Here is a 26449-nt window from a genome sequence, read left to right on the forward strand (position 1 = left end):
TCTTAGATCACTCTTGTTTTGCCTGATAGTTCCTTCTTTGCACATTGGAGTCATACGGGGAACACAAAGAGGAATTTGGGGTCAATGTTAAGATAACTAAGTTTAGACCTTGTCAGGAGGAATCGGTGGATTCTGTATTCCAGTATTCTTGGGGCACCATCAGGAAATGTTAGGGCTGATGCTGAATCAAGGTTATCATTAGGCCTGGTGATGCTGGTTGCTTTACTAGCATTATCTCTTTTAAAAAAATTTTATTGAAGATTTACAATGTTGTGTTAATTTCTGCTGTACAGCAAAGTGACTCAGTTATAAATATATATATTTTTCATATTCTTTTCCATTATGGTTTATCACAGGATATTGAATATAGTTCCCTGTGCTATACAATAGGACCTTGTTGTTTATCCATCCTATATATAATAGTTTGCATCCAGCGTTATCTCTTTTAAGTCTTTCATCAGGACAGTTTTAGGGATGAAGCTCAGAGAGGTAAACATTTTGCCAAAAACCACGTTATGGTGTTCAAACCCAGGTTTGTCATACTCTAAAATCCAGAGTTTTTCCACTATTGTGACACAATGATGTATTACACGAAGTATTTTCTTTTAAAGCAGTTTGGATTTGGGGATGGGTAGGATGGATTCGAATGTTTTAAAAGAACTTCAGAACTTTTAGAGGTCACTAGAGAACTCCATAGAAACACCATGGTGAGCTGTCCTCAGGATGAGAAGGGAGCTTAGGGAACTGGGGTAGGGGCTGAGAGCTGGTATCTGCTGGAGTGGTCCCTGGGAGCTTGTTAGAAATGCAGACTCACAGCCCCACCTGGGACCTGCTGAATTGGAATCTGCATTTTCCCCAGATCTCCAGGTGATGGAGTGTACAGTAAAGTGTTGGCAGTGCTGCTCTGAGAGACTCACTGGGCTTGGGTGTGAGTCCTCATGAGTGAGGGATTAGTCCTTATTCTTCAAGGAACTGGTGGAAGAGGAATGGGGTTAGAGGGAAGAGAATAACTCCCACAAACCAACACATTTAGAGGATGGAAACTTGTGTATATAGTTAAGGATGTAAGCAACACCCTGGTCTGCAGTGTGCATGGCATAGCAGAACTAGAAAGGACTTGAGAAGCCATCTGATTGGGGAATTCTGAACAGAACCTCTAGCTAGGCTTCAGGAAGCTGTGAAATCTCTGAAAATATCATTCCAAACACTCTGTGTATATATGCATATACATTTGTTCATCCCCCTCCTATGAACAAAGTCCTTAGCTTTCATCATATTTCAAAGCAATCTGTTACTTGCCCCTTTGGAACATTATAAACCTTTGACTAAAACCACTCCTTTTATAGATGAGAAAGCATATTCATATTCAACCAGCTAGCTGCAGGGTTAATTCTAAAAGCCAACATTCTGCCATGCCAACTCAGCTGGCCTTTATGATCTGAGCTAAATATTATGAAATGGTAAGTGGATTTTCTGTGGGATCAATCTCACAAATCTCTGCATTTTCTGATTATTGGAAATGGTTACATCTTTATCGCATTGGACTATTGTGACATAAAAGCAATTTTACATGAAAGCATTTTAAAGCCTCTGTGTGTTGGCCAGGTGAGTGTGAAGTATTCATTGCAGAGCTGCTGGAGGAGGGGGTGTACTGAGCCTTACCCTGGTTTCTCCATCACTGAGGGCAGCAGGGCTCTGTGAGGCAAGACTCTCCTCACCTGGTGGCATCCAACTGACTTTTTTTGTCTTCATGGCTAATAAATGATTATTAACTCTCTATGGGGAACCAGGTGCTGAACTTTACAAATAAAGTCATATAATCCATGTAGCATTTAGATCAAGTAATGATTTCACTATCTGGTAATTTACTATCTGGTAAAGTGTTGACTCCATGAATCCAAAGGACATTTAGAACATTCTTCATTTCTAGTAATAAAACGTTGAAAGCTGCTGCTTTGTAAAACCACAGATGAATAGCCTTTAGTTGTGGAAGTTAACTCTTTAGTGGTCCCTCTTTGCATCTACCAAGAACTAGTAAGAGTGTCCAGACCTTTGTGAATTATGTTAGTGTCAGGAGAATGGTTGTTTTTCAAGGACAAATACTCAGTTTCAGTTATCTCAACTTGCAGCCTGTGATTGCAACCATCTTTCATAGATGTGTACTCCTATTTTAGCTCCTGAGAACCCATCTGGGAAATAATATTCTCATATGCCTCTTACTTTGATTTCTTTGAATCTCATAATTATATTTTTTTGATCCTCTACCCTTACCATTTCTCCTAAATTGTATAAAGCAGTGCAGATGTTTAACATCTGGCAAGCATAGGTACCATGTTTTCTGATACTGGTAATATAAAAATTTTTCTTGGCTAGATAACAAGTTCTGCATAAATCATAGTAAATTATTACTAAATTAGATTAATTTATATAAAGTGATAAAATGTTATTGGTTTCCTATTTTATCATCTTTAGTATTCATGAAGGAGCAATTCTTTCCTCTTTTCTCCAAAGTCTTTAACACAATTAGCCTTTGTAACCACTTTTGTGCTAGTTGACTGTGAATGAGGAGGACTGATGAAGCAGAAACTTAAAATACTTTTGATGCTGTAATTTTAATACTAATCATTAATCTACACTACAAAGTTGTTTTTCTCATTGATAAATTTATTGCTTTTAAAAATGTATTTCTCTCTTTATAATGTTTTTTCTATCTACAGAGCTCTGTTAGATTTTTGAAATTCTTGCTATTTATATAACTTTTCAAGGAACGAGAATTTTGGCAACTAAAATCAACTTGATCATTTGCAGAAGGCTTAATTATATATGCTCTTAGGCATTTCCCTGCCTGTGTATACAGACTCCTTTTAAGTTATGAACATAGGGCATCTGAGTATATTTTCACCTTTAAGAGAGTATGCATTTATTATGGGTACTTTAGAGAGTGGTTAAACTATAATATTCATTCTTATTTTTGAAGTAAAAAGCCACATAGGGCTTCTCTGGTGGCGCAGTGGTTGAGAGTCTGCCTGCCGATGTGGGGGACACAGGTTCATGCCCCGGTCCGGGAAGATCCCACATGCCGCGGAGCGACTGGGCCCGTGAGCCATGGCCGCTGAGCCTGCATGTCCGGAGCCTGTGCTCCGCAACGGGAGAGGTCACAACAGTGAGAGGCCTGCGTACCGCAAAAAAAAAAAAAAAAAAAAAAAAGCCCCATAATTTTTGCATAGAATTTTCAGGGCTGGAAGAGACATCAAGAAATTATTTAATGCAGTCAGTTGTGAGATCCCGTCTAGAATGAAAGCTCTAGAGAACAGGGAACATGACTTGAGGGCCTGGCCTATGGGAGACATCCGGTAAGTACTTGGTGAATGAGTTAGTAACCTTCCACATTTCATCAGTGAGGACCCTGAAGCCTGGGAAGGTTAAATGGTGGGCCCAAGCTGGGTCTAACCGAACTCTTAGTAAGCGGTGAGAACCAAGGCCCTGGTAGTGCAGTGTGCAGTATACACCATGTCACACCATGTGCCTCTGGTTGAGATTCCTTGGTCTTATTCTAAACAGAGGCAGCTCACTGATTCCCAAGGGCTGGTGTAACCATCAATCATTTGTCCTTGCCCTGAGCCCTTATTCTCCATGGGATGTTGCCCTTTTCTCCTTCCTGCCTTAAATATTTATTGACCTAGGTTCTGTGCTGCGGATTTAGCAGTTAACAAAGAATAAATGGCCCCTATCTAAACAGAGCTTTCAATCTCGCCTCTCTTTGCTCTTACCCTCTTCTTCCCTCTTCTCCCCCAGAGCTCACATGGGACCTTTATGTTACATTAGCTTTTTCTTTGGAAACAATTTTATCTTCATAGAAAAGTTGCAAGAATATGCAACAAAGAACCTCCATATATCCTTTACCCAGATTTATTTACTGTTGAATTTTACCCCATTTGCTTTATCACTGTATGCTTGCACACCTTCTCTTTCCACACACACACACTTATTTTTTCTGAATAATTTGAGAATAAGTTGCCTACCTCATAGCTCTTTGCCCCAAATACCTCATTGTGAATTTCCTAACAATAGGGATATTCTCTTACATAAGCAGGGTACAGTTATTAACCTAAGTAAATTCAACATCGATAAGTCTGTTTAATTTCTTTTTAAGGTCCTTTATTTATTTATCTATTTATTTTGCGGTATGCGGGCCTCTCACTGTGGCCTCTCCCGTGTGGAGCACAGGCTCTGGATGCGCAGGCTCAGCGGCCATGGCTCATGGGCCCAGCCGCTCCACAGCATGTGGGATCTTCCCGGACCGGGGCACGAACCCATGTCCCCTGCATCGGCAGGCGGACTCTCAACCACTGTGCCACCAGGGAAGCCCTAAGATCCTTTATTTTGGAAAGAACTTTTTTTCAGCCGATATCTATAGGGAAACAGAGAAGGAGAGTAACAAACATGGAGAAAATGTTACAGCATCACACAACCTACCAAGTTCTTAGGGTGAGGGCCAGCTTCACTTGTGTGTGATCTGTACCTTAGAAGGACTCTGTGCTTAGTTTAATGCTCTGCTGTTGCTGTCATTAAAACTCTTTATTTTTGGGGGAAAGCCCCATATTTCCATTTCACACTGAACTTGCAGATTATGTAACTGGTCCTGATTAGAGTCTTTCTGTACTGGGCTAGGAGCTTTTGCATATGTTATTGTAGGTACTGTTGGAGATGAGGAAACTGAGGCTTCGAGGGACTTAAAATAACTTGGCTCAGATTGCTGAGCTACCTGGTGGAACCCAGATTTGACCTCAGGTCTTTTTGATCCCATATCCAGTGGCTGTCACATCGCTTCCAATTATTATTCCATGCCTGCAACTCTCCCTGCACTGTGTTTAATTATTTCCGGATTTGGACTTGACCTGTCCTTTCTGTTTTTCTCCTTAGGAATTCTACCTTCTTTTTGGTACCACAGGCTGGCTCTCTTTCATCCTAAATTCCTGGAGTAAAGTGTTAACTAGAAAACCATTTGGGAAACTTTAATAAATCAGTAATTTTTGTCTCAAAGGAACTGCCTATGAGTAGTTTCTATATTAATCTTCTCCTATATTTGTAGAAAAAGGCTGCCTGTGGTCACTCCCTCATTCGCCCTTACTGTATATCACAATTCCAGCAACTGGTTTCCTTCATGCTCCTAGCTTTTGGAGTCCCTCTGTCATCATTTGGGGTCCAGGTCCTGCTTTATACCCAGTGTCTGTCTGAGAACTGGAGAACTGTTTGGAATCTGAGTTCCTGTGTTCGGTTGGGTCTTCCTGCTCAGACCTTCTTGGTGTCACTAAGGCCTGATCCATTCTAGGCCCAGGGATACATCAGTGAACAAGGAAGTCACCATTCCTGCTCTCAGGGAGCTTACATTATGGTGCTCTGTTTGCTGTGTCCCATCTTACCTGTTGGGATAGCTATTAGGCATAAAAAGAATAAATCAAGATCATTGTTGAGGAAAATAAGGAGAAAGGCTGAAGAAGTGAAGTTGTTTGACTTGGGGAAGAGAGACCACAAAATATTAATACGTGTGAAAAATGCGCTGCTGAAGTTGGGAGAACATTCACTTTCTATTTCATCAAGAAGGAGACAAAGGAGTCGATTTTTCATTTCTGTAGAGTAATCTACATTAGGAATTTAGACTGTTGTGATAGTTCTGTGTGCTGTGACATAATGAAAATTGTTATCAGAGGAGTCAGTACCATCTCTTACTTTGGTTTTCTTCCAGAAAGAGGGGTGATGTCTCTCTGCCTAGGTCATTTAAGGTCATCCCTTCCCTAAAGGTCATGTTGTGTTATGAAAATGTCCTCCTCAGCCATTACAGGATTAGATTTTCAGAGGAGTGCATCTCTTTTTCTGTCCTTCAGGGGGGTTAATGTCCACCCAGTTCTCCTGGAGACCAGCTTCCTATTCTCTGGAGAGTCTCTGGTCAGCTGCGCAAAGGTCAACAGCCCTGAAGCCAGATTGCTATGCTGAAGGAGCCTTGGGGTCTGGCCCCTCCTTAGCCAGGCCTTGGCTTGGGCTGGCCTGTGAGAGACTTTACAGAAGTGTGGCTTCTGTCTCTTGTGCCTGAACTTTTGTGGCTACTGACTCTGTATTCTGGGCACCTGAGTTGCTCTCAACTGTTTGTACTCAGAAGAGCTTTGTATAGAAGGAGGTTGTTTCTTAATCTAGAATCTCCTTTTCCCCACTCCTCTCTCCTCATAGTTATCTTTATGTTTGCATTCCTCATGGGATCAGTCTGTATATATAGTGTTCAGGGGTTCAGTATCACCAGATAAGGGGGTTGTGTTATGATGACCACATGTGCCTCCCATTTGAATGAACATATTGTAATCCTTCTTTAACTGGCTGTAAGCCAAGCAAGGCCTGGCACATAATATCATTTACCTTTTATTAGACCCAGGGATGTCAGGTTAAAGCATGGAAAAATTTCCTCTATTAAAATATCAGATATGGGGACTTCCCTGGTGGCGCAGTGGCTAAGAATCCGCCTGCCAATGCAGGAGACACAGGTTCGAGCCCTGGTCCGGGAAGATCCCACATGCCGCGGAGCAACTAAGCCCATGCACCACAACTACTGAGCCTGTGCTCTAGAGCCCGCGAGCCACAACTACTGAGCCCAAGTGCCACAACTACTGAAGGCCGTGTGCCTAGAGCCCGTGCTCCGCAACAAGAGAAGCCACCGCAATGAAAAGCCTGGGTGCCGCAACGAATAACAGTCCCTGCTCGCCGCAACTAGAGAAAGTCCGTGTGCAGCAATGAAGACCCAACACAGCCAAAAATATAAATAAAATAAATAAATGTATTAAAAAAATATCAGATACGCACAAGCATGGTTATTGTATAAGAAAACAGTCCTCCTTTAGCTGGAGAGTACAAGCACTTAGGGTTTCTTCCGGACTTTTATAGTCAAGCTGTCCAGCTCCTCCTCCCACGGGAGAAGTTTAAGGGGCTTCTCTGTTCAAGGTACAAGTGCCTCCTGAGTGCTTTGGGGGAGGTTGAATATGTAACTACTTCAATCTTGAGAATTTAATTAAAGCATTAGCCCTCAGGGTAGATACTTGTTTTAATATATGTCACTGTCAACAACCATTAGCGATTCCCACGTGCCTACCTGTCTCTGGTTAATTCACCTTCTGTTAATGTTATAATTAACACTGATCAGAACTGATGGTAGATATCCAAACAGTTGATGCTGATTTATAAAGTCCGGCTACCTTTATTTATATCTGGGTATGAGTTCATGAAACCCAAGTGTCAGTTGAATTTTCACATTTCTCAAGTCTCTATCAAAACCATTTCAAGTGCTGTATATGAGCACTGGCTGCAAGCTCTTGGGTTTCTTACAGTGAATAAGATCCTGCCCTTGAGGTCTCAGTTGTTTTCGTGGATAGTTCAAGCTGAAATCAAGCTCTGAGCCTACTAGGGATTTTATTTTGAATTATATTGACATCATCATCAAACTGATAGTGATGTGCGTATAAATTTTTATGCTAACCCATAAAATTTAAAGTGACATGACCAACAAATAGTCAAGTCTTTTAAAAAAAATGAGAATTTTATTTTAAAGCCAGGAGTCTTGAAGGGGAGATCAATAAATCATCAAGGAGGCATCATTTCAAAGAACTCTTGGCCTAAAGTGTGGCTCCTCTCTGTCCCGTGGAACACAGCAAAATTAAATATGGGTAATACTCAGTTTGTTTTGGAATTCAGATGCTTAAAAATGTGTAGCAATTGTGGCCTACTGATGTGTGTCAGGTTTCTAATATAGTGGAAGTCCAAATTGGTTTACTTGACAAGATGTGTGATCTATAGGACATGTTGTATATCATTAGAATGTATAGTTATTCTCTCCGATGTTGAATAAACAGCCATGTTAATCCTGCTGTCTAAATAAAACCCTTGTTTCTGCCATTCTCAGTATTAGTTTAACAGGCGCTGGATGGAAACCTACAGTTCTATCTCTGCTCTCAGCTGAAATTTTTGTTGTATACTGGGCTTGCAATTTAAGGGTTTTTTTATTTTTTATTTTATTTATTTTTTTGCGGTACGCTGGCCTCTCACTGTTGTGGCCTCTCCCGTTGCGGAGCACAGGCTCCGGATGCGCAGGCTCAGTGGCCATGGCTCACGGGCCCAGCCGCTCCGCTGCATGTGGGATCTTCCCGGACCTGGGCACGAACCTGCGTCCCCTGCATCAGCAGGCGGACTCTCAACAACTGTGCCACCAGGGAAGCCTGCAATTTAAGTTTTTGGTTACACTCTGTTGTCTAGCAATTGATGATTGCCGGCAATAATCTGTTAAGCACATATGCATGGTATGCAGGAAGAGCATGAGGTTATCATTATCATTGCTATTGAATATATTGGTACTTCGTGTACACCTTTGTCTCTGGGGCACCTTAACTCTTCCTTTGAAAATGAACTCATGGTAACATTTCATTTTGTTCCATGGGACTGGGTGGAAAAGTTCTAGCAGTTTTTCAGCATATTCCTGACAGGGGGTTCTGAGCTTTACATAATGGCGATTCCCTCAAATGCACTGGTGATGAATAGGCCACAGGCATGCACTGTGCTGGTTTGTTTGAATTGATATATCATCTCTACTCTTTTTAATCCATTTAACTCCAAATTTGCAGTGGCTGCAGCAGCTTTAATCTAGTGAGTTGAGTCCATTGTAAATATAAACTGAGAGCAGATTTTCAGTGCGAACCCATAGATTAATAGACACTCACAAGCTAAAGTCTCTACCCTTCAGTTAGCTGCTTTTTTTTTTTTTTTAATCTCTGTGATTCACATAGGCCAAGTAATGGGATGGTGGTGCCTCTACTTAAAAGCCAGATATTGCTCAGGACAGCTAGTTGAGTACAGAAGGCTTGAGTAGTCAGGGGATTTTGATGAAGGACTGGTGCCCAGCATCCCCAGAATGACCTGGAACAGCTTGGGGCTAAGCAGGGGGGCTCACACAGGACAGTGCTGCAGTGGTAGGTACCCTCTGTTTTCTGGAAGCAAATGTGTTTGCTCATCCTGGGAACACCTCCCTGAAGCATCTATGTGGGAATATCCCCACATCTAGCTCTTTTGGTTTGCACGTATATGTAGGATTCTTGTTTTGGGGTTTCATGTGTTTGTGTAGTTACACTGGTGATTTTGCTATATGACTTATTTTGAGGACTTTGGGTTTCCTGTGTAGTTTAGCACACAGTGAAATTTTCTGAAAGGATTTAAGCTCTAGTAGCTCTTTTTATTGTTCCACGGGGCTTTCAGATGAAAAAAACAGTTAGCAGGATATATATGACATGCTCAAGATCTCCGTGTTACCTTATCTGCTGAAGAGTACTGGCCCTGGAGACAGACTGTGGGCATTCAAAGCCTATGTCTATCACTCATTTGCTGTGCCAGCTCAGGGAAGTTACTTATCTCTGCTTCAGTTTCCACATCTGAAGCTGAAGAAAGGATTATACCGAATTCACTCACAGGGACACTGTAAGGATTAAATAAGGTGTGTACAATGCTAGGAGCAGTGTCTGAAACATAGTAAAGTGCTTCAGAAATGTTAGTAATCCTCAAAATTCTACATTGTTTCAACACAGCAGTGGGAAAGGATTATCTCCCCCCTAGTTGAGTGTTACTAAACTAGCTACACTGTAAAAAAAAAAAAAAAAAAAAAAAAAAGTTTTTTCCCCTGAATAAAAGAAAGAAATGCTGGTTCTAAAAAATTACAATAGGGCTTCCCTGGTGGCGCAGTGGTTGAGAATCTGCCTGCCAATGCAGGGGACACGGGTTCGAGCCCTGGTCTGGGAAGATCCCACATGCCGCAGAGCAACTAGGCCCGTGAGCCACTATTACTGGGCCTGCGCGTCTGGAGCCTGTGCTCCCAACAAGAGAGGCCGCAATAGTGAGAGGCCCCCGCACCGCAATGAAGAGTGGCCCCCACTTGCCGCAACTAGCCCTTGCACAGAAACGAAGACCCAACACAGCCATAAATAAATAAATAAATAAAAATTAAAAAACCCCAAAATCTTAAAAAAAAAAAAAAAATTACAATATAGTTAAATTTCAGAAGAAAATAAGAACACTTGGAGGTTCCATTGTTAATCTTTTCCACATGTTTTTTCTAGTCCTTTATTCTGTGTTTCTATACACATGTATTTTACATAATTAAACACGTATATTTAGTTTGGATCCTTTTTTCACATAGCTTGTCAAACATTCTCTAGGTAGTTGCAGTGTCTTAAAATCATTATTAATGGCTAGGTAGTATTCCAGAGCATGATTATATATTTTATTTAATCATTCCCTTGTTGATAGGCATTTAGCTTTATTTATTTACTATTATAGCTAATACTAAGGAAATATCCTTGTACATAGATTTTTATATTGCTGGTGATTGCTTTATGATAGCTTTCTAGCTATAATGATTATTGACTAAAATAAGTACAAACATTTTTACGAAACTTGCTACATCTTGCCTGATGACTGACTTCTTATTAAATTTGTTACGATTCATGATCTCAGTTTATAATACATTAGCCGTGTGTGAAAGTTCCTGTGAAATCCACCCCTCACCAAATTACCTAGGTGCTTTGAATGAAGGGCCAGAGGACAGGGTCTGTGGAAGGTCCAGGCTGGGCACCACCTGGAGGCTCTTACAGTGCGAAGCCACTGCTGCTCTGGCATTGTGTGGGAATATTCTAACTGGGAGAAGCAAGGAATTCTGAAATCAGGCCTGAAATCTTGCAGATGGTTCCCATGACCTGAAACGTGGAGCTGGTGGGAAGGGCCCAGATCTAGAGTTGGCCTGAGTTTGAATTTTTGTTCTAGCACATCTTGTCCACTTGAATATTTTTCTTGGACCTTAATATATCTCCTTGCAGAAGTTTCATGAAGATTTAGAGAAGGGCATGTTTGTGTAGTGGTCTTTGGTAAATGGTAGCTTTTATAATCATTGACTCATTAAGTGACGTGGCTGCCATGTTTGTGTCATCCAGTGTCCCTGCTGACTTTAGAATTGGTGTTTGTTTTATGACTTTTTTTGAATGGGCTGCACAGAAGGTTATTTACTGCTGCTGAGACATTGGGTATTTAATAAGGGGTAGATATTTCTGGGCTCTCAAAAAATCCATGAGTGTTCCTTGGTGGTCAAATGCATACTCATGGGCCATGCCTGCTTTTTTTTTTTTTTTTTTTTTTTGAGGTACGCGGGCCTCTCACTGCCGTTGCCTCTCCCGTTGCGGAGCACAGGCTCCGGACGCGCAGGCTCAGCGGCCATGGCTCACGGGACCAGCCGCTCCGTGGCATGTGGGATCCTCCCGGACTGGGGCACGAACCTGTGTCCCCTGCATCGGCAGGTGGACTTCCAGCCACTGCGCCACCAGGGAAGCCCCATGCCTGCTTTTTAAAAGTCATCTGCCTGCCCTGTGGAGCCACTGAGCGCTCACACTGGGTATCTGGCTTGGCCCTTGAGGGTGCCCCAGAGCCATTCAGGATAAACGCAAGGCACTGCCCATTGCTGTGGTGTTGGGCTCCATATCTAACCTGTGCACAAGCTTTTCCAGGGAGGAGCCTAGGGTGAGAGGACTGGAGAACTTTTGGGGAGGAAAAGACTCCCCTGTGGATGAGGAGGGTGAGGAACAGTTTGTTCCCTCCCCTCACACCCCCTTCTCTTGACATCACAAGATTGTGGTGGGGGATCTTTGTAAGGAAAAACAAGAAGAGAGGTTTTCCAAGCCTTCCTTGGGGCCACTTTGCTTTCCATCTCTTTTCCGGATTAAGTGGGAAATTGACCCAAAGATGCCTTTTGCTTTTCAGGTAGCTTTGGTTCTGGGAAGCTAAAGGAACTAGAAATCCATCACTTGGCACCAATTTTGTGTTACGGAAATCACTGTCTTTTTGTAAAAGATTATCTAGGAGTATTCATTATTTAACAGGAGTATTTCTGAGATATCTCAAATTTTGGGGTGCTACTGTGTGTTCAAAGTCCTGGTTAGTTCAGATTAAACAATAAAATCCACTTCTTTTCTGGGTTGACGTAAAGGATTTCAAGACTAATAATAATAGCATAACAATGATAATATAAAATAATTGTGAGTCTAAGCACTTTATTAAAATTTTGCAGTAACACTTTGAAGTGGGAACTATTAGTATGCCTATTGTACAAATAAGGAAACCAAGGAGCAAAGAATTTAAGTAACTTGCCCAAGGTCACACAGCTAGTTGGTGGCAGAGTCAGTATTTGAACCCAGGCAAACCTGGGGTCTTAAACTCCTTTTTTTTTTTTAAAGTATTTATTTATTTATTTATTTGGTTGCATTTGGTCTTAGTTGCGGCTGGGAGGCTCCTTAGTTGTGGCATGCAAACTCTTAGTTGAGGCATGCATGTGGGATCTAGTTCCTGGATCAGGGATCGAACCCAGGTCCCCTGCATTGGGAGCGCGAAGTCTTAACCTCTGTGCCACCAGGGAAGTCCCCATAGGCTCTTAAACTCTTAACTGCTGTTTTGTATAGTTGTGTATATATGTATGTCAGATAAAATCTTGCCAGAAGGATGTTTTAATTGTTTGTACCCCCACACACACCTTTGAAATTCAGATTTCTCAGGAATATTTAAGAGTGAATAGTGGGGTTTGCAAATTGGCTGAGAGGTAGGCCAATTGGGAAACAGGTGAATGGGAATTGGGGTAGAGCTTTGCATCTTAGAGGAGAGGGGTGGGTTAGGAGTCTGGGCTGGGTGGTCCTGATGGGAATGGAGTAAAGGGGTTGACACTGGCTTGGGAGGTGCTGGGAGTCTCAGGGGCCACATCTGAAGCCGGGAAGAAGAAAATGTTTAGAGGGGTTGATACTAGATAGAGAATTCTGGGAGTAAGGAAGTTAATGCTCAAGATGAAGAGACCTAGTTACAACGCTTAAATACAAGACTATAGTAAATTGTTTTTGAAATATCTACCTGTCTGTCTACCTGTCTCTATGAAGAAGTGGATTAAAACATGCAAATAATGCTTTTGTATACTTGAGGGAAAATTGTCCTCTGATAACATGCTGGTTCATTCACAAAAAACTGGCTGTTTCAGACCCATTCATGCTACTTACATTGCCCACAGGGATATGCTTTTTACCTGAGAAGTAACCCTCACTGCCTAAGTGTTTTGTTACTGTAACCTCATTCATTCTAAGTTGGAAACATGCCAGTCTTTTCTGTGATCGTTGCTATGTTGGTGTGTGGAATCAGAACAAAAATCAAGGAAAAGCTTCAACACTGTCAGTACATATGTGCTTAAGCTGACTGGCACAAACGCAGTGTGCAATGTACAGGACCACACGTAGCTTATTTTCAGTGGATTGTTTTTGCCTCAAATGGAGTGATGTTTGCTTCCGAGAGTGTGTGCGTGTCTGTGTGTGCTTCTGTGTGTCTCTGTGTGTGCATTCATTTTCTGCATTCAGCCTGCGTCACTACCATGGTAATCAGTGTTTCTCAATGGCCTCTGTAGGTGAGGAGGTTTCTTTGATGGTTAAAGACGTACACTTCCCAGACATTAAATGTGCATAATGCCTTGAGGGCTTTCAGCGCTGCACTAAGCATGCATGTCTCATACCCAAAGTAGCCACAGTGCCTGCATTCCCACAATAGCGGCAGCCCTGAGCAGATGCTTCTAGTGTTCTTATCTGGCTGTGCTTTTCACTTTGGGACAAAGTTCTGTAATCATATCTCATGGATTTATTTTTTCCACACTGTAAAGCCTGAATTGTGAAGACCTCATCATGCCATAAAGGGCAACATGAGTCAAGTTCTTGGGGCTGCTAAGGATTTCTTTGCCTTTTTTTTTTCCTTTTTCCCTTTTGGAGATGTGTATCAGGAAAAGGCTTTGCCTTTAGAGAGAAATTTTACTGCTCTTGCCAATAATGTTTAACAATATTAAATTTAATGGCAGACCTTGAAGTGTATAAAAACTTAAGTCCAGAAAAAGGTAAGAGTCATATTACCAGTTTTAAGGTAAGTGTAATAGTCCTAGTAAAAGATGCTATACATGTCATTTTATTTCATGTTGAGTTAAGTTAAAGATTTATTTGAACTCTTGACAACATATTTGAGGTATTGTATTTCAATATGAGATGAAAAGGTAACAAAGTATTTTTGATTAGTCTTTTTCCTTGCCAATGTGTGCTTTTATAATGGTAGAATTTGCATGCTGACAAATTGGAAGTGTATCATTATAGTAAAGTGGTCAGTGACAAAACCATTTGTATTCTTAGGATATAAGTCAAGGATACAGACGTGCTTAAAAATCTCATCTGTCCGATACTTATAAACAGTGGGTTTTAATTTAAACATTGTCTAGTCTTACTCAGTTTGAATAATGATGGATAAAACTCTATTTTAACTTCCTACAGTAATCTGGACAAAATCATTCCCAATTTGTATCAATTAAAGAAAGTCATGAAGAGTGAAAATAATTAGCTTTTGAAAATGAAATGGCATAAGTATTCAGCATGGATAAAATGGAGGCAGAATCCATGTATCATGTTCTCAGAGCCTATCTGTCAGCTCCCCTGCATGAAAGAAACATTTTAAAGTATGAGTTAGGAGATCGGAAATTTGAAATATATGGAGATTGTTTTTGAATTATAAGAAATGTTCCTGCCTGGTCAGACAGAGTAAATGACATGTCAAGAAATGTCTTCTGAACTTATCTTCAAACTGAAATTTGTCAGCCATTTAGATTATTCATGTGCGTCTACTCAAATGTAACTTTATCATGTGAATGCTCCATCTGAGAGCCTGTCTCGAGGTTGTTGCTAGTTGGTGATATCAACTTTAATGTGCCATGTTTGCAGTACCAGCAGGGATGCTTGCTTTTTATTCAAAATATAAATTAAACCATGGTTGAGGTTTTCTGGGTATAACTGACTTTTCTAGGACTTAGGAAGGAGCTTTTATACAGAAATAGGGTAGGATTTGGGTTACTCAGTATGCAGTTTGTCAGAAGGATTTTCCATTAGAGTTTTATCTTTTAATATGTTTGGAAACTCTTTTGTACGCTGAATGTGGGAGTCAATTGAATGGCATACCATAGCATCAGAATTGTCTTGCTTTACACATCATGGAAGTAATGATGAAAATGACTTCTATTACTTTTACCACATAAAGTAATCTTTAGGATTAAAGTTAAAATTAAGCTTTGATTCTTAAACCTAATGGAAATTTGAATGAATTTTTCTAGTCAGATAAGCCTTTAAAGTTGACAAATGTAAGGTGTCTTGTTTGAAGGTAGACGTAGTCACATAGAGATGGTCTTACTAGAGATTTTTTAAATGGGCATATACTTCATATTTTACTTAAAAGATTTTCATTTATTCATTTTAATGATGTATTTTGCTGAGTAAAAAATTTTCTTTATGGACTGTCCATCTTGGTATTAAAATCATCTTAGTGGGTAGCAAGACTTTTTAAGAATAAATCTTTCTTCTGAATTCCAAATCACTATTAAGTGGAACCTTTTAAATTATACAGATCAACTCCATTTCCAAGTGGGTAAAATTAATAGATTCTGAATTCTCTTGAAATCTGAGTTGCATTATTTAACAGTAATGTCAGTGGAAGTGATTTCAATTGATGGGGGTACAAAGTTCAAAAATGTTCATTCAGAGGCAGGAAGACCAGAAAGAAGAAACCTGAGTTTTGATGGTATATCCTTAGTCTTAAAACATCTATTAAGTGTAAAACTCATGTTTGCGCCTACATTTTGTATTTGTGCATATCCTTAGGGAATTATTCTTATTGTCATCATTTGCCTTATAATTTAATGCAATGTACTATAAACCTCCAAATTAGAAGGCATCTTTATTGGTTCTTAAAACAACACTGAATATGTAAGGGACTTGATTTGCAGCATAAAAACAGAAGTCAGAGCAAGCTTCGGGCATGTAAGGCAAGTGTTTTATAATCTCATCATGTCTAGGAACCCCAGTTTCCTTTTTAGTAACAAGAGAGAACACTGCTTTCTTGCTTTACTTCATAAGGTTGTTATAAGAATTACTGGTATAATGACTCTGAAAGCATTTGGAAGATGGAAAAGGACGACAGAAATGGAAAATGACATAGTCATGAAAATAAGGATAATGCATATTCTGTCTACTTTAGTTGAAAAGAATTTGCATTTGTTCTGGAGTGCAGATCAAAAGCACTTTGACCTAGAACCTTGGTACCATCTGCTACTAATTTTCCCCTTGGCTTAGTATAACCTACATGCCAGCAGTGTGTGTGCTGTGTATGAATGCCTTATGGAAGGGCTGATGTCAAGGTAGGAGTGAGTCCTAGATTCCTAGAGCAGGAAGAAACCATAGTAATCCTTCTCTTTTTAAAGGAGGAAAAAACATAGGCTGTGCAATTTTCTCTTAAGACATGGAGCAAATCTGTGACTGGAATCAGGCCCTCCAATTCCCAGATCATGATGGCTGGACCCACTCTCTTCAAATACAGATTTTTGCTTTTAGCAGATGCTAAACATTTAGATATTTGTGATCCCTCTCATCTTGTGTCATTTGAATTCTTTGTTCAAGTCCATTTTTAAGGAGGGGAAAACTGAGAGTTTCTTGTGGAATTCTTAACTGCTGAAAATGAATAACCAAATATATCAAATATATACTTTATTTACAAGGTTCCAATTGGGGGTATGAAAGTGAATAAAAGTATTAACCTCTTTTCCAGTAACTCATGACCTAGTGCAAAGACATGCTCATATCATTGTAACTATGGTAGCACTGTAGCAGAGGAGCATTCCAGTGTTACCTTGAGCATGGAGAAGTCAACAAAGGATTTCTGGAAGTGACATTTGAACTGAGCCTTGAAGGATAAGAAGGATTATATCAGGTGGATAGGCAAAGATTGAAGATGAAGTAGGCAAGGACCAATAAAAGACCTCATAATCCAGGTTAAGAAATGTAGGCATTATCAAAGAAAAAAAAGCCGATGGTTTTAAACTGAGGAGAGAGTAACCTGATTTGAATTTCAGATCTCTCTGACAACAGTTTAGGGAATGATGGGAGGGATGAGACTTGAGCAAGGGAGACCAGAAGGCTGTTGAAGTAAACAGGTGAGAATACAGTGGCCTCAACTTGGGTTTCTTAGCTTAGATGTTCTTTCAGGAGAAAACACTAGGCTCTCAAGCCCACATTGGTGTCCTTTGCCCTGGTCACAGCCGCCCTAGAACTCACACTGCTTCTTCCTCTGCATACGCTTTGTATCCAGTCACTGTCTTGTAGTTGAACTAAATTAACTACAAGTAGGTATTTGCCTTATACGAAATTTAACATTTCTGTTCTTACTAAGTTTGCAACCTCTTGCCCATTAGACAGAATTGTGCCTAATAATGAGTATCTCTGCTCTTCTCTTAGAACAAAAACCTATTTCCCCAAGAAGCTCAAAGAACTCCAACTCCACCTTTTTTAGGTTGTAGGACATTGGTTTCAGTGTTGTCATGTTGCGTGCATAATCACTCCAACTAAAACGTTAGAGTAGAGAGGTTGGTGGCCATTTCTTGGTACTTAATTTTGTTTTTGTTGAAAATGGCTATTTCCTTATTTAATGAAGATGATGCTCATGACGCTGTGTACTTTATTCTGATCCACAGATCTATCAGTCAATTTTTTTTTTACTTTTTATATTTTTTATTAGCAGTCATGCACATCTTGTCATACTTGCCTCTCTCCTTCAGGATAAACTCCAAGAAATGGAACTGCAGGGTCAAATGGGGCAAACATTTTTTTTTTAACTTTTTATTTTATATTGGAGTATAGCCAATTAACAATGTTGTGATAGTTTCAAGTGCACAGCAAAGCAACTCAGCTATACATATACATGTATCCATTCTCCTCCAAACTCCCCTCCCATCCAGGCTGCCACATAACATTGAGCAGGGGTCCCTGTGCTATATAGTAGGTCCTTGTTGGTTATCCATTTAAAATATAACAGTGTGTACATGTTGATCCCAAACTCCCTGACTATCCCTTCACCGCATCCTTCCCCCCGGTAACCACAAGTTCATTCTCTAAGTCTGTTTCTTGAACTATCTGTTAGGGCAAGTTCTCCAACATTGTCCTTATTCAAAAAATTTTGGCTCTTTTCATGTATTTTCTATTCCAGATGAATTTTAGAAATAGCCTCTCTAGTCCCAAGAGTAATTTTGTTGGGACTTTTTTTATTGGCATTGCATTACATTTATAAATTAACTGCGGAGAACCATCAACATTAAGATATTGAGTCCTCCTTTTCAGGAACACAGTAGAAGGCACCATATTTAGGTCTTCTTTTATGTCAGTGAAGATATAGAGTTTTCTCATGCAGGTTGTCCACGTTTCTTTTTAGGTTTATTCTTGTGGTTTTAGTTGGTATTGTGAATAGATTTTTTTCAGTTACATTTTCTTATTTTTGAAAATAGCTAAAATTTAAACATAGTAGTATAGAAGAATTAGCACAAAAAGTATAGTTCCCTCTCTTAGCCCTCTTCACCTCTTTCCTAAATAAACTACTTTCACTATCCTTTTTTGTAGAGTTTTAGTATTACTTTCATATCTCTAAATGATGTACTATACTATTTACTGATTTCAATTTTTGATATTGTCTATTGATTTTATTCTATGGTAGATGAGGAATTAACTCACTTATAACCCATGTCTCTCAGTTACCCCATTGCTTGCCTTTCTAACTTTAACAATTCTTTTATACTTTCATGTTCTCTGCTCTGCCAAATAGAAATACTCTATTCAGGGGGCTTCCCTGGTGGCACAGTGGTTAAGAATCTGCCTGCCAATGCAGGGGACACGGGTTCGAGCCCTGGTCTGGGAAGATCCCACATGCCGCAGAGCAACTAAGCCCGTGTGCCACAACTACTGAGCCTGCGCTCTAGAGCCCACGAGCCACAACTACTGAGCCCACGTGCCACAGCTACTGAGGCCCATGCGCCTAGGGCCCGTGCTCCACAAGAGAAGCCACTGCAATGAGAAACCCGTGCACTGCAATGAAGAGTAGCCCCCTCTCGCTGCAACTAGAGAAGGCCCGCATGCAGCAACAAAGACCCAAAGCAGCCATAAATAAATAAATAAGTAAATTTTTAAAGAAAGAAAGAAAGACTCTATTCAGTGATCATAGCACTCCCTTTTACCAATCCTTTCTCTCGGTTATCCCTCCTAATTTTTCTCACGTATAATAATTTGTCCATTCTTTTTTTTTTTTTTTTTTTTTTTTTTTTGCGGTACGTGGGCCTCTCACTGTTGTGGCTTCTCCTGTTGCGGAGCACAGGCTCCGGACGCGCAGGCTCAGCGGCCATGGCTCACGGGCCCAGCCGCTCCGCGGCACGTGGGATCTTCCCAGACCGGGGCACGAACCCGTGTCCCCTACATCGGCAGGCAGACTCTCAACCATAGCGCCACTAGGGAAGCCCTCCATTCTTTTTCTGTATTTATAAATACTCATTCCATGTTTCAATAATAGGTTGATTTAAAAAGTTTATTATTTTTGTTGGCTGCATTGGGTCTTTGTTGCTGCACGTGGGCTTTCTCTAGTTGTGGCGAGCGGGGGCTACTCTTCATTGTGGTGCGTGGGCTTCTCGTTGTGGTAGATTCTCTTGTTGCGGAGCATAGGCTTTTGGCGCGTGGGCTCAGTGGTTGTGGATCGCGGGCTCTAGAGTGCAGGCTCAGTAGTTGTGGCGCATGGGCTGAGTTGCTCTGCGGCATGTGGGATCTTCCTAGACCAGGGGTTGAACCCATGTTCCCTGGATCGGCAGGTGGATTCTTAACCACTGCACCACCAGGGAAGTCCTAAAAAGTTTATTATCAGTAAGCAAAGTTCATATACTATGATTACATACGTTTAAACAGTTTTGACTATATGAATGCTTACCAGAGCAAGGTAATTGCCTAAGTTAACTTTATTTAAGGGTAGTACTTCAGAAGTTGGTATATGAGGAAAAGGACAGATTCTGGAGATTTCTTTATCACATGATGGCATCAAATTCATTAGAGAAAATTGAGAACCTGATAATTTGACAACTAGCAGTCTTGATCATAGCCCAATGAGGCAAGTATAGGTATCTCCATTTTTGGGGTGAAGAATTTGAGGTGCGGAGAGAGAAAAATATTGTAACTTGCCCTAGGTCATAGTGTAATGGGTAGAGCTGACATTTGAATCCTGTTGGCTGACTTTGGAGTTCGACTTGCAGTCATGTTCCCTCTCTTAGTGATGATATTATTGTCCTGTAGGTGGTAAGATATGTAGTCAGGAAGCAATCGATTGCCTTCTCTGTACAGGGTTCTCTACTGTATCTCTACAGACATCTTGGTTTAACTTCTGCTTTCTGCAGATGTCTTTCCCCAGCCATCAGCCTGGCCTGACATTACCTTAAGTAAAGGGACCTGCAAATGAGTACTTCCTGAGTAAGAAACAGAAAGAAGAATGTGTGGTAGATTACATGGGGGTTGGTATAGGGAAGCAGTGGGATAAGAATGGTTAGTGTGGGACCAGATCACACAAGGTTTTTGATACGCCCATGAGGAGTTTGGGCTGGATCTAACAAAGAAGGGGAGAGGATGGTAAGCTTTGGAGTGAATGGATGATATAAAGGTGGTATTTTACAGAAAAAAAATGGTATTTTAGGAAAAAATAGGGTATTTAAGGAGAAAAGAAGTGCTGTGAAGGACTGATTCAACAGCCAAAGATAAAGAGGCCTTCAGTCTACTTGAGAAATTGGTTCAGGCATATCAAGGCCATGAACACTTGTCATTGAGGTTTTGACTAATGATCTGTTACTGTCTCTAATTACTTGTCAGCAAAACAGAAGCTACCATGAGTGAGCTAGAGTTACTTCAGCTGTCTCTTTGAAGAAAGGTGAATGATTGTTTCTACTGATCTGTTTAAAGAATAAGCCACAGTGGTAGATGTGTGTAACATAAGGTTTCCGTCTAATCCAGTGACCTGTTGCTTCTCACTTTTCTTTAAAATTGATGTCAGTATTGTCTGTTTTTCCCCCCAGGGAGGCTATGAAAAAATAAAATTTGAGAAAATATACAAGCAGGGGTCTGAGGCACCCACCCCTTCAAATGTACAAAATCAGGAGAAGAGATAAGAAGGAACGATGTAAAAGCTGTGAAGAACAATTTTGTTACTTTCCCTTTTATAGTTTCTCTTTGCACATTTTCCCCTCACGTCTAAGTTCTTCATTTGCCCTTTTCTTTATTGTTTATTTTGAATGTCCAAAGTTATGTCCAAAGACTGTTTAAAAAAACAAGCAATACTGATTTTATATTAAGTGCTAAGTGAAATTTCCCCTTGCTTTTCTCACTCCTCAGATAAAATTGTGCTTGGTATTTTGGCCTGTGGGTTTGCATCCTTCCAGGAGTGTGTGTTATATGTGTGCACACATATACAGAAAGGAGTTACATCAGTAGGGAAGGTTTCCTGGGGAATTAAATTTTTATGTAATCAGCAAGGAGGATGAAAAATATAAATTGTGTGGACCATTCGTAACTTACCTTCCCATCTTTTCTTGTTGAGCCCCAGTATGAACATGAGGTAGGACCTCAGCTATTACTTATTTAGCTAGAATTACTTAGTTACTAAGCTAGATTTAGAAACTAAGTTCCTCTCATACAATGAGCATTCTCCTAATACTGGGGTTTTAAGGTTAATTTATATTATTTCATCCTTATTCTCTCATTTTTGTACTTTTTATTTACTCATTTCTTTTCTCAGGTTCTCACTGATATTTCGAAAAATGAAGCTCAGAAAATCAAGTAGGAAAATGAAAGAAAGCAGGCATGGGGAGCGTAATAAATAGGAATATACAAATTTTGGTGGTGCAGTGGGGGGAAGGGGGTAATCATGTTTTATATTTCTTATTTACCACTTTATTTTCATCTTATTTAAAAAATTTGGTTGACCAATCTTATTTAATCATGGTGTGTAGTCATTCTGAACTTTAGTTCATATTCTTTCACTATTTACTTTTTTTCTGTCTCAAATTTACACCTATTTTTCCCCTGAAGATGTGGCAGATGGAAGCAAGATAGGCAGAAAGGAGCAAAGGAAGAATAAAATGAATGAAGAATGAAGCCACCCCATTCTTCTTAGGCTTGCATTTCTTTCTTTTTCTACTTTGAGCACTCACTCTTGTTGCTTGTGACCTCTCCTCCACAAATTCTTCTTTTTTGTTTTTAAACGTCCCTGCCCTAGTTTTCTAATTTCCTTTTGTTCTTTTTTTTTTTTTCATAGAAATAAAATTTCGAATGTATTTGATTTATAAAGCCACATACAGGTCCATGAAGATCAGAATCAGTGGTTGGTATTCTGGTTCAGACATGGTTAGCTGTAAGATCTTGGAGCAGTTACCTACCCATTGCGTTGAGTTAGGGAATCTTTCTAAGATGCTTTCTGTGATTTTTCTCATTCTGAGCTCAGAAGTGTTGTTAAGAACAAAAACAAAGCAACAAAAACATTGGCAGCCTTGGCAGAAGCCACAAGGATCTTGGAGAGCAACAAACTGATGAAAGTTCTAAAGTTATCGACCATTAGTACAAATAGTGTCAGCAGGCCATGGCTAACGTTCTCTTGGGATTTACTGGGTGGATGTGGCCCTTATTTGAAGAACGAGTTCAATTTTGGTCACTGCATTTAAAAAGGGTGGAAATTGGTGTATGGTAATGAATAGTAACAGAATGGAAAATGGATTCCTTTAGGAACAGGTCAAGATTAAGGGGCTGAACATACTGTTTCTTGGTTGAACAATTCAGTTTTGTAATTCTGAGGTTTCTAGCTATTTATTTACCTTTTTATACTTCTTAACTTCTTCATTTGACTAATGTGTGTTTTCTTCTATCTGTAATCTTATTTTATTAAATTTAAGTTTAATTTTTATTTTATATTGGAGTATAGTTGATTTAAAATGTTGTGTTAGTTTCAGGTGTACAGCAAAGTTATTCAGTTATACATATTCATATGTCCATTATTTTTCAGATTCTTTTCCCATATAGGTCATCACAGAATATTGAGTAGAGTTCCCTGTGCTATACAGTAGGTCCTTGTTGATTATCTGTTTATATATATAGTAGTGTGCATATGTTAATGTGGGTTTTTTTATGCCATTGTTTTGTGCTACTCTTTTATTCTTCTGGACACAGTTCCACATTTACACTCCTTTCTTCAAATTCTTTATTTTCTCATTTATTCAATGCATAATTTATTTTCCTTGTTCTTTTATTCATGTTGCTGGGACCTTCCCCCATTCTCACATTTTTAACTTTACCATTTCTTTGTTTCTTTGTACCCTTTAATGAGACACAAGGGAAACTGGTGGCAGGGAGAGCACAGGATTTCTCCAGTGCAGTGGTACACTGGGGGAGAATGTGGGATTTGGAATAAAATAGCAGCAAAAAACAACCAAAAGTTCTAATAGCAGTTTAGCCTTTTAGGTAATCACCTGGGTCAATTTCTCTGGCACTCTTTTCCTCATTTAACAAATATGGATTCCATGCATTTTGAAGAATTGTGAGGATTAAATTAGAAGATGTGTGTAACTAGTCTTGCCCAGTGCTTGGTACCTAGGGCTTCAGTGAATGTTGCATCCCTCCCCTAATAATACACGCCTGCTCATTTCAGTACCTGTGTTCTACACACCCCTCATCTGTGTCCCCTCCTTCCTTTCTCTCAGTGTTGACAACCTTTATCAGTTTCTATTTGTATTTTTCCACTCATTCTTGGGTACTTAGCCTTTTAGGTACCTACTATATAACCAAAACCAAAAATAAGTCAAGCATTGATAAAAGTATGAAAGAAAAAACCTAAGGAAGCAATAAGTTAAATAAAGTTGATTATAATTAGCAAAACAGCTTTTTAATTTAGAAACAGATTATCCACTCAATTCTGATAGTCATAGCTCACCTACAGTATGCAGTATCACTTGGGAAGTATCCCCTGAGAAGAGTTAATATTTGATTGTTCGTACTGATTTCTTCATGTTAAGTCTTTCAAATCCAGAAGTTGCTCTGCTTCTAGTCACTAAGACCAATTGTATAAATTAAGCATACTGTCACCTTAAAGATAACTTCTAAATGTTATGCATTTAGGATCTTCCACAGATGAAACAGGATGTTTTTTAAAAAAAATACAAGGAAGAGAACTAAAAAATTGTTTAACTGTGTTTTCAAAAATTAATTGAGAGGTTTGTTTTTTGTTTTTGCCTAACCTGACTGGCAAAGGATAAAAAAAAAAAAGATATCCAGTGTCAGCAGAGGTGTGGGAAAATGGACATTTTTATACATAGCTAATGGGAATCTGAATTAGTATTTCTGGAGGGCAGTTTGATCCTTGGTAAAAAGTCTTTTTTTTTTTTAACTTTGTAAAAGTACTTGCACATTTTCACAGATATATCTATCAATAGGAATGTATTGCAGTAATTTTTTTGGTAATAGCAAGAAAAGGGGAACAACCTAAATGTGCAATAGGAAATAACTGATTTTTGAAAAATAACACATCTATATCATGGGGCAGTGCAGCTACTCACAATGATGTGAAGATCTTTTGACATGAGGAGATTTCCCATGGTTATATTCATTGGAAAATATTATATTCCTATTTTTCTTAATGCCTACATATATGTGCATAAAAAGGGAAAATAAGTTCAGAAGTTTATGCCTCAAAGTTATAATACTAGTTACTTTTGACTACGGGATTATGTATGTTTTATTTTCTTCTCAATTCTTCATACATTTATAATTAGCACATATTACATTTATAATCAGAAAAAAACCCTAAAAAACAAGTTATGAAAAGAAAAATCTTCTGCTAGCTTACAGCTCTGCTCTGATTATGTCAGGACTATCCTGAGACTCTTGAGATGGTCTCACTGCCTTGAGCCTATTCTTCCTCTGGTTGGGTGTACTAATTAATGGCACTTCTCTTATTTTGGGCTGTCTCTTTTTCTCTCCAAGTCCTTTTTCTTTAGGGTTGTAGACAAGTCCCTTCCCAGTGCTTATCTTTGCTGGCTCTCCTTCCACTGCTTTGCTAATTTGCTATCTAACCATTTAGAACAATTTGTACTCTCTTAAACGCACCCCTTGCTTATTCTGATATATCTCCTGTCTGAAATATGATCTGTTCTGCTTCATCACCCTGATAAAACACAGCCTTTACATCTCTTCTATAGCTGACTGTAAACAGCACTGGACCTGGGCACAGGCTGCATTTGTTAAGGGAGTTTCTGTAACAGATAAAGCTCTGTATCTCCGTGGCTTAATGCAAATTTCCTGCAGCTTTCGTACTCTAATAATGCAGATGTTTCTGGTTGGGTGGCTCTCTTCCAGGTGGTGGTTCATGGACTCAGGCTCTTTCAATTTTGTGGTTCTGCTTTTGTCAATATGTGACTTACAAGGTTGCCCTAGGGGTGCCTCCTTCTCAGCCAACTGAAAAGTGTAAAGGAAAAAGAGAATCGTGTATAGGAGATTTTTATGAGGAAAATTGAGGGGCAAGGTGGAAATTCTACTGGCCAGAACCCAAGCACATGGACATACCTAACTGCAGAGGAGCCTGGGAAATGTAGTCTGGTGTGTGCCCTGGCGGAAGAGGAAATTACTTTTGGTGAACACATAGTAATCTCTGCCTATTATGCAGAAGATCAGATCCTACCTCCACTCCTTGTTGTGGGATGACTTAAAGTTCTTTATTTGAGCTTCAGTTTTCTCACTTATAAAATGAGGATAAGACCTACCCACTGCAAAGAGTTGGTATGAGGATTAAACTTTGAGTCATTATATATGAAATAGCTTCATTATTTCTGAAATGTTACACAGATACAAGGGGGAAGCTTTCACCAACACAGATATCTCTGTTTTGCGTTAAAGAATGTACTCGACCTGTGGATTAGACCACGAATTAGCAAACTACTATTGGCCTGTGGGCCAATCTGACCTGCTGCCTGTTTTTGTAAATAAAGCTTTATTGGAACACAGCCATGTTCAATAGTGTACATATTTTCTAAGGATGCATTTGTACTACAAGCGAAGTTGAGTGATTGCCACAGAGACTGTATGGCCCACAAAGCCTAAAACATTTACTATACGGCTCTTTACAGAAAATGTTTGCTGATCTTTGGACTAGACTGTGAGTGTCTGAGGTCTCATTCATTTGATATTCAGTGTAGTGTCTGAGATGTAGCAGATGCTCAGGGAATCTTTACTGAGGGGCTGAAATCTCTTTTTAGAGCCCTGCAGCTCAGAGATTATGCAGCTGGAAGGCAACTTTAGGAGGAAAGATGCCTCTCTGTCAGAGTGGATGAGCACTGTAGGTTCCTTTGCACTCTTTGAATAGCCAAAGAGCAAAAATAATCAGGCACCCTGAGTGCAGGCCCAGCTGAAGCCCCTCTACTATGCTGCCTTTGCCAGGTTCTTTT

General features: G+C 39.7%; 1 protein-coding gene across 7 annotated transcripts in view; it reads left to right on the forward strand.

Moving 5' to 3' along the window:
- PLCH1 (phospholipase C eta 1) overlaps nt 1-26449 on the forward strand; it is a gene marked incomplete at both ends in the record, with an annotated part of 206258 nt that overhangs the window by 12490 nt on the left and 167319 nt on the right. For 2 of the 7 annotated variants that reach the window (XM_079704979.1, XM_079704980.1), the window contains one exon: nt 13939-13981. The exons of the other annotated variants lie outside the window; for them this stretch is intronic. In XM_079704979.1, coding sequence (XP_079561105.1) covers nt 13939-13981 — 43 coding nt within the window. Of the gene's footprint in view, nt 1-13938; nt 13982-26449 lie in introns of those variants that run through there. 7 annotated transcript variants of the gene reach the window in all.

The sequence above is a fragment of the Hyperoodon ampullatus genome, assembly GCF_949752795.1.
Source record: "Hyperoodon ampullatus genome assembly, chromosome: 5".
NCBI lineage: Eukaryota > Metazoa > Chordata > Mammalia > Artiodactyla > Ziphiidae > Hyperoodon > Hyperoodon ampullatus.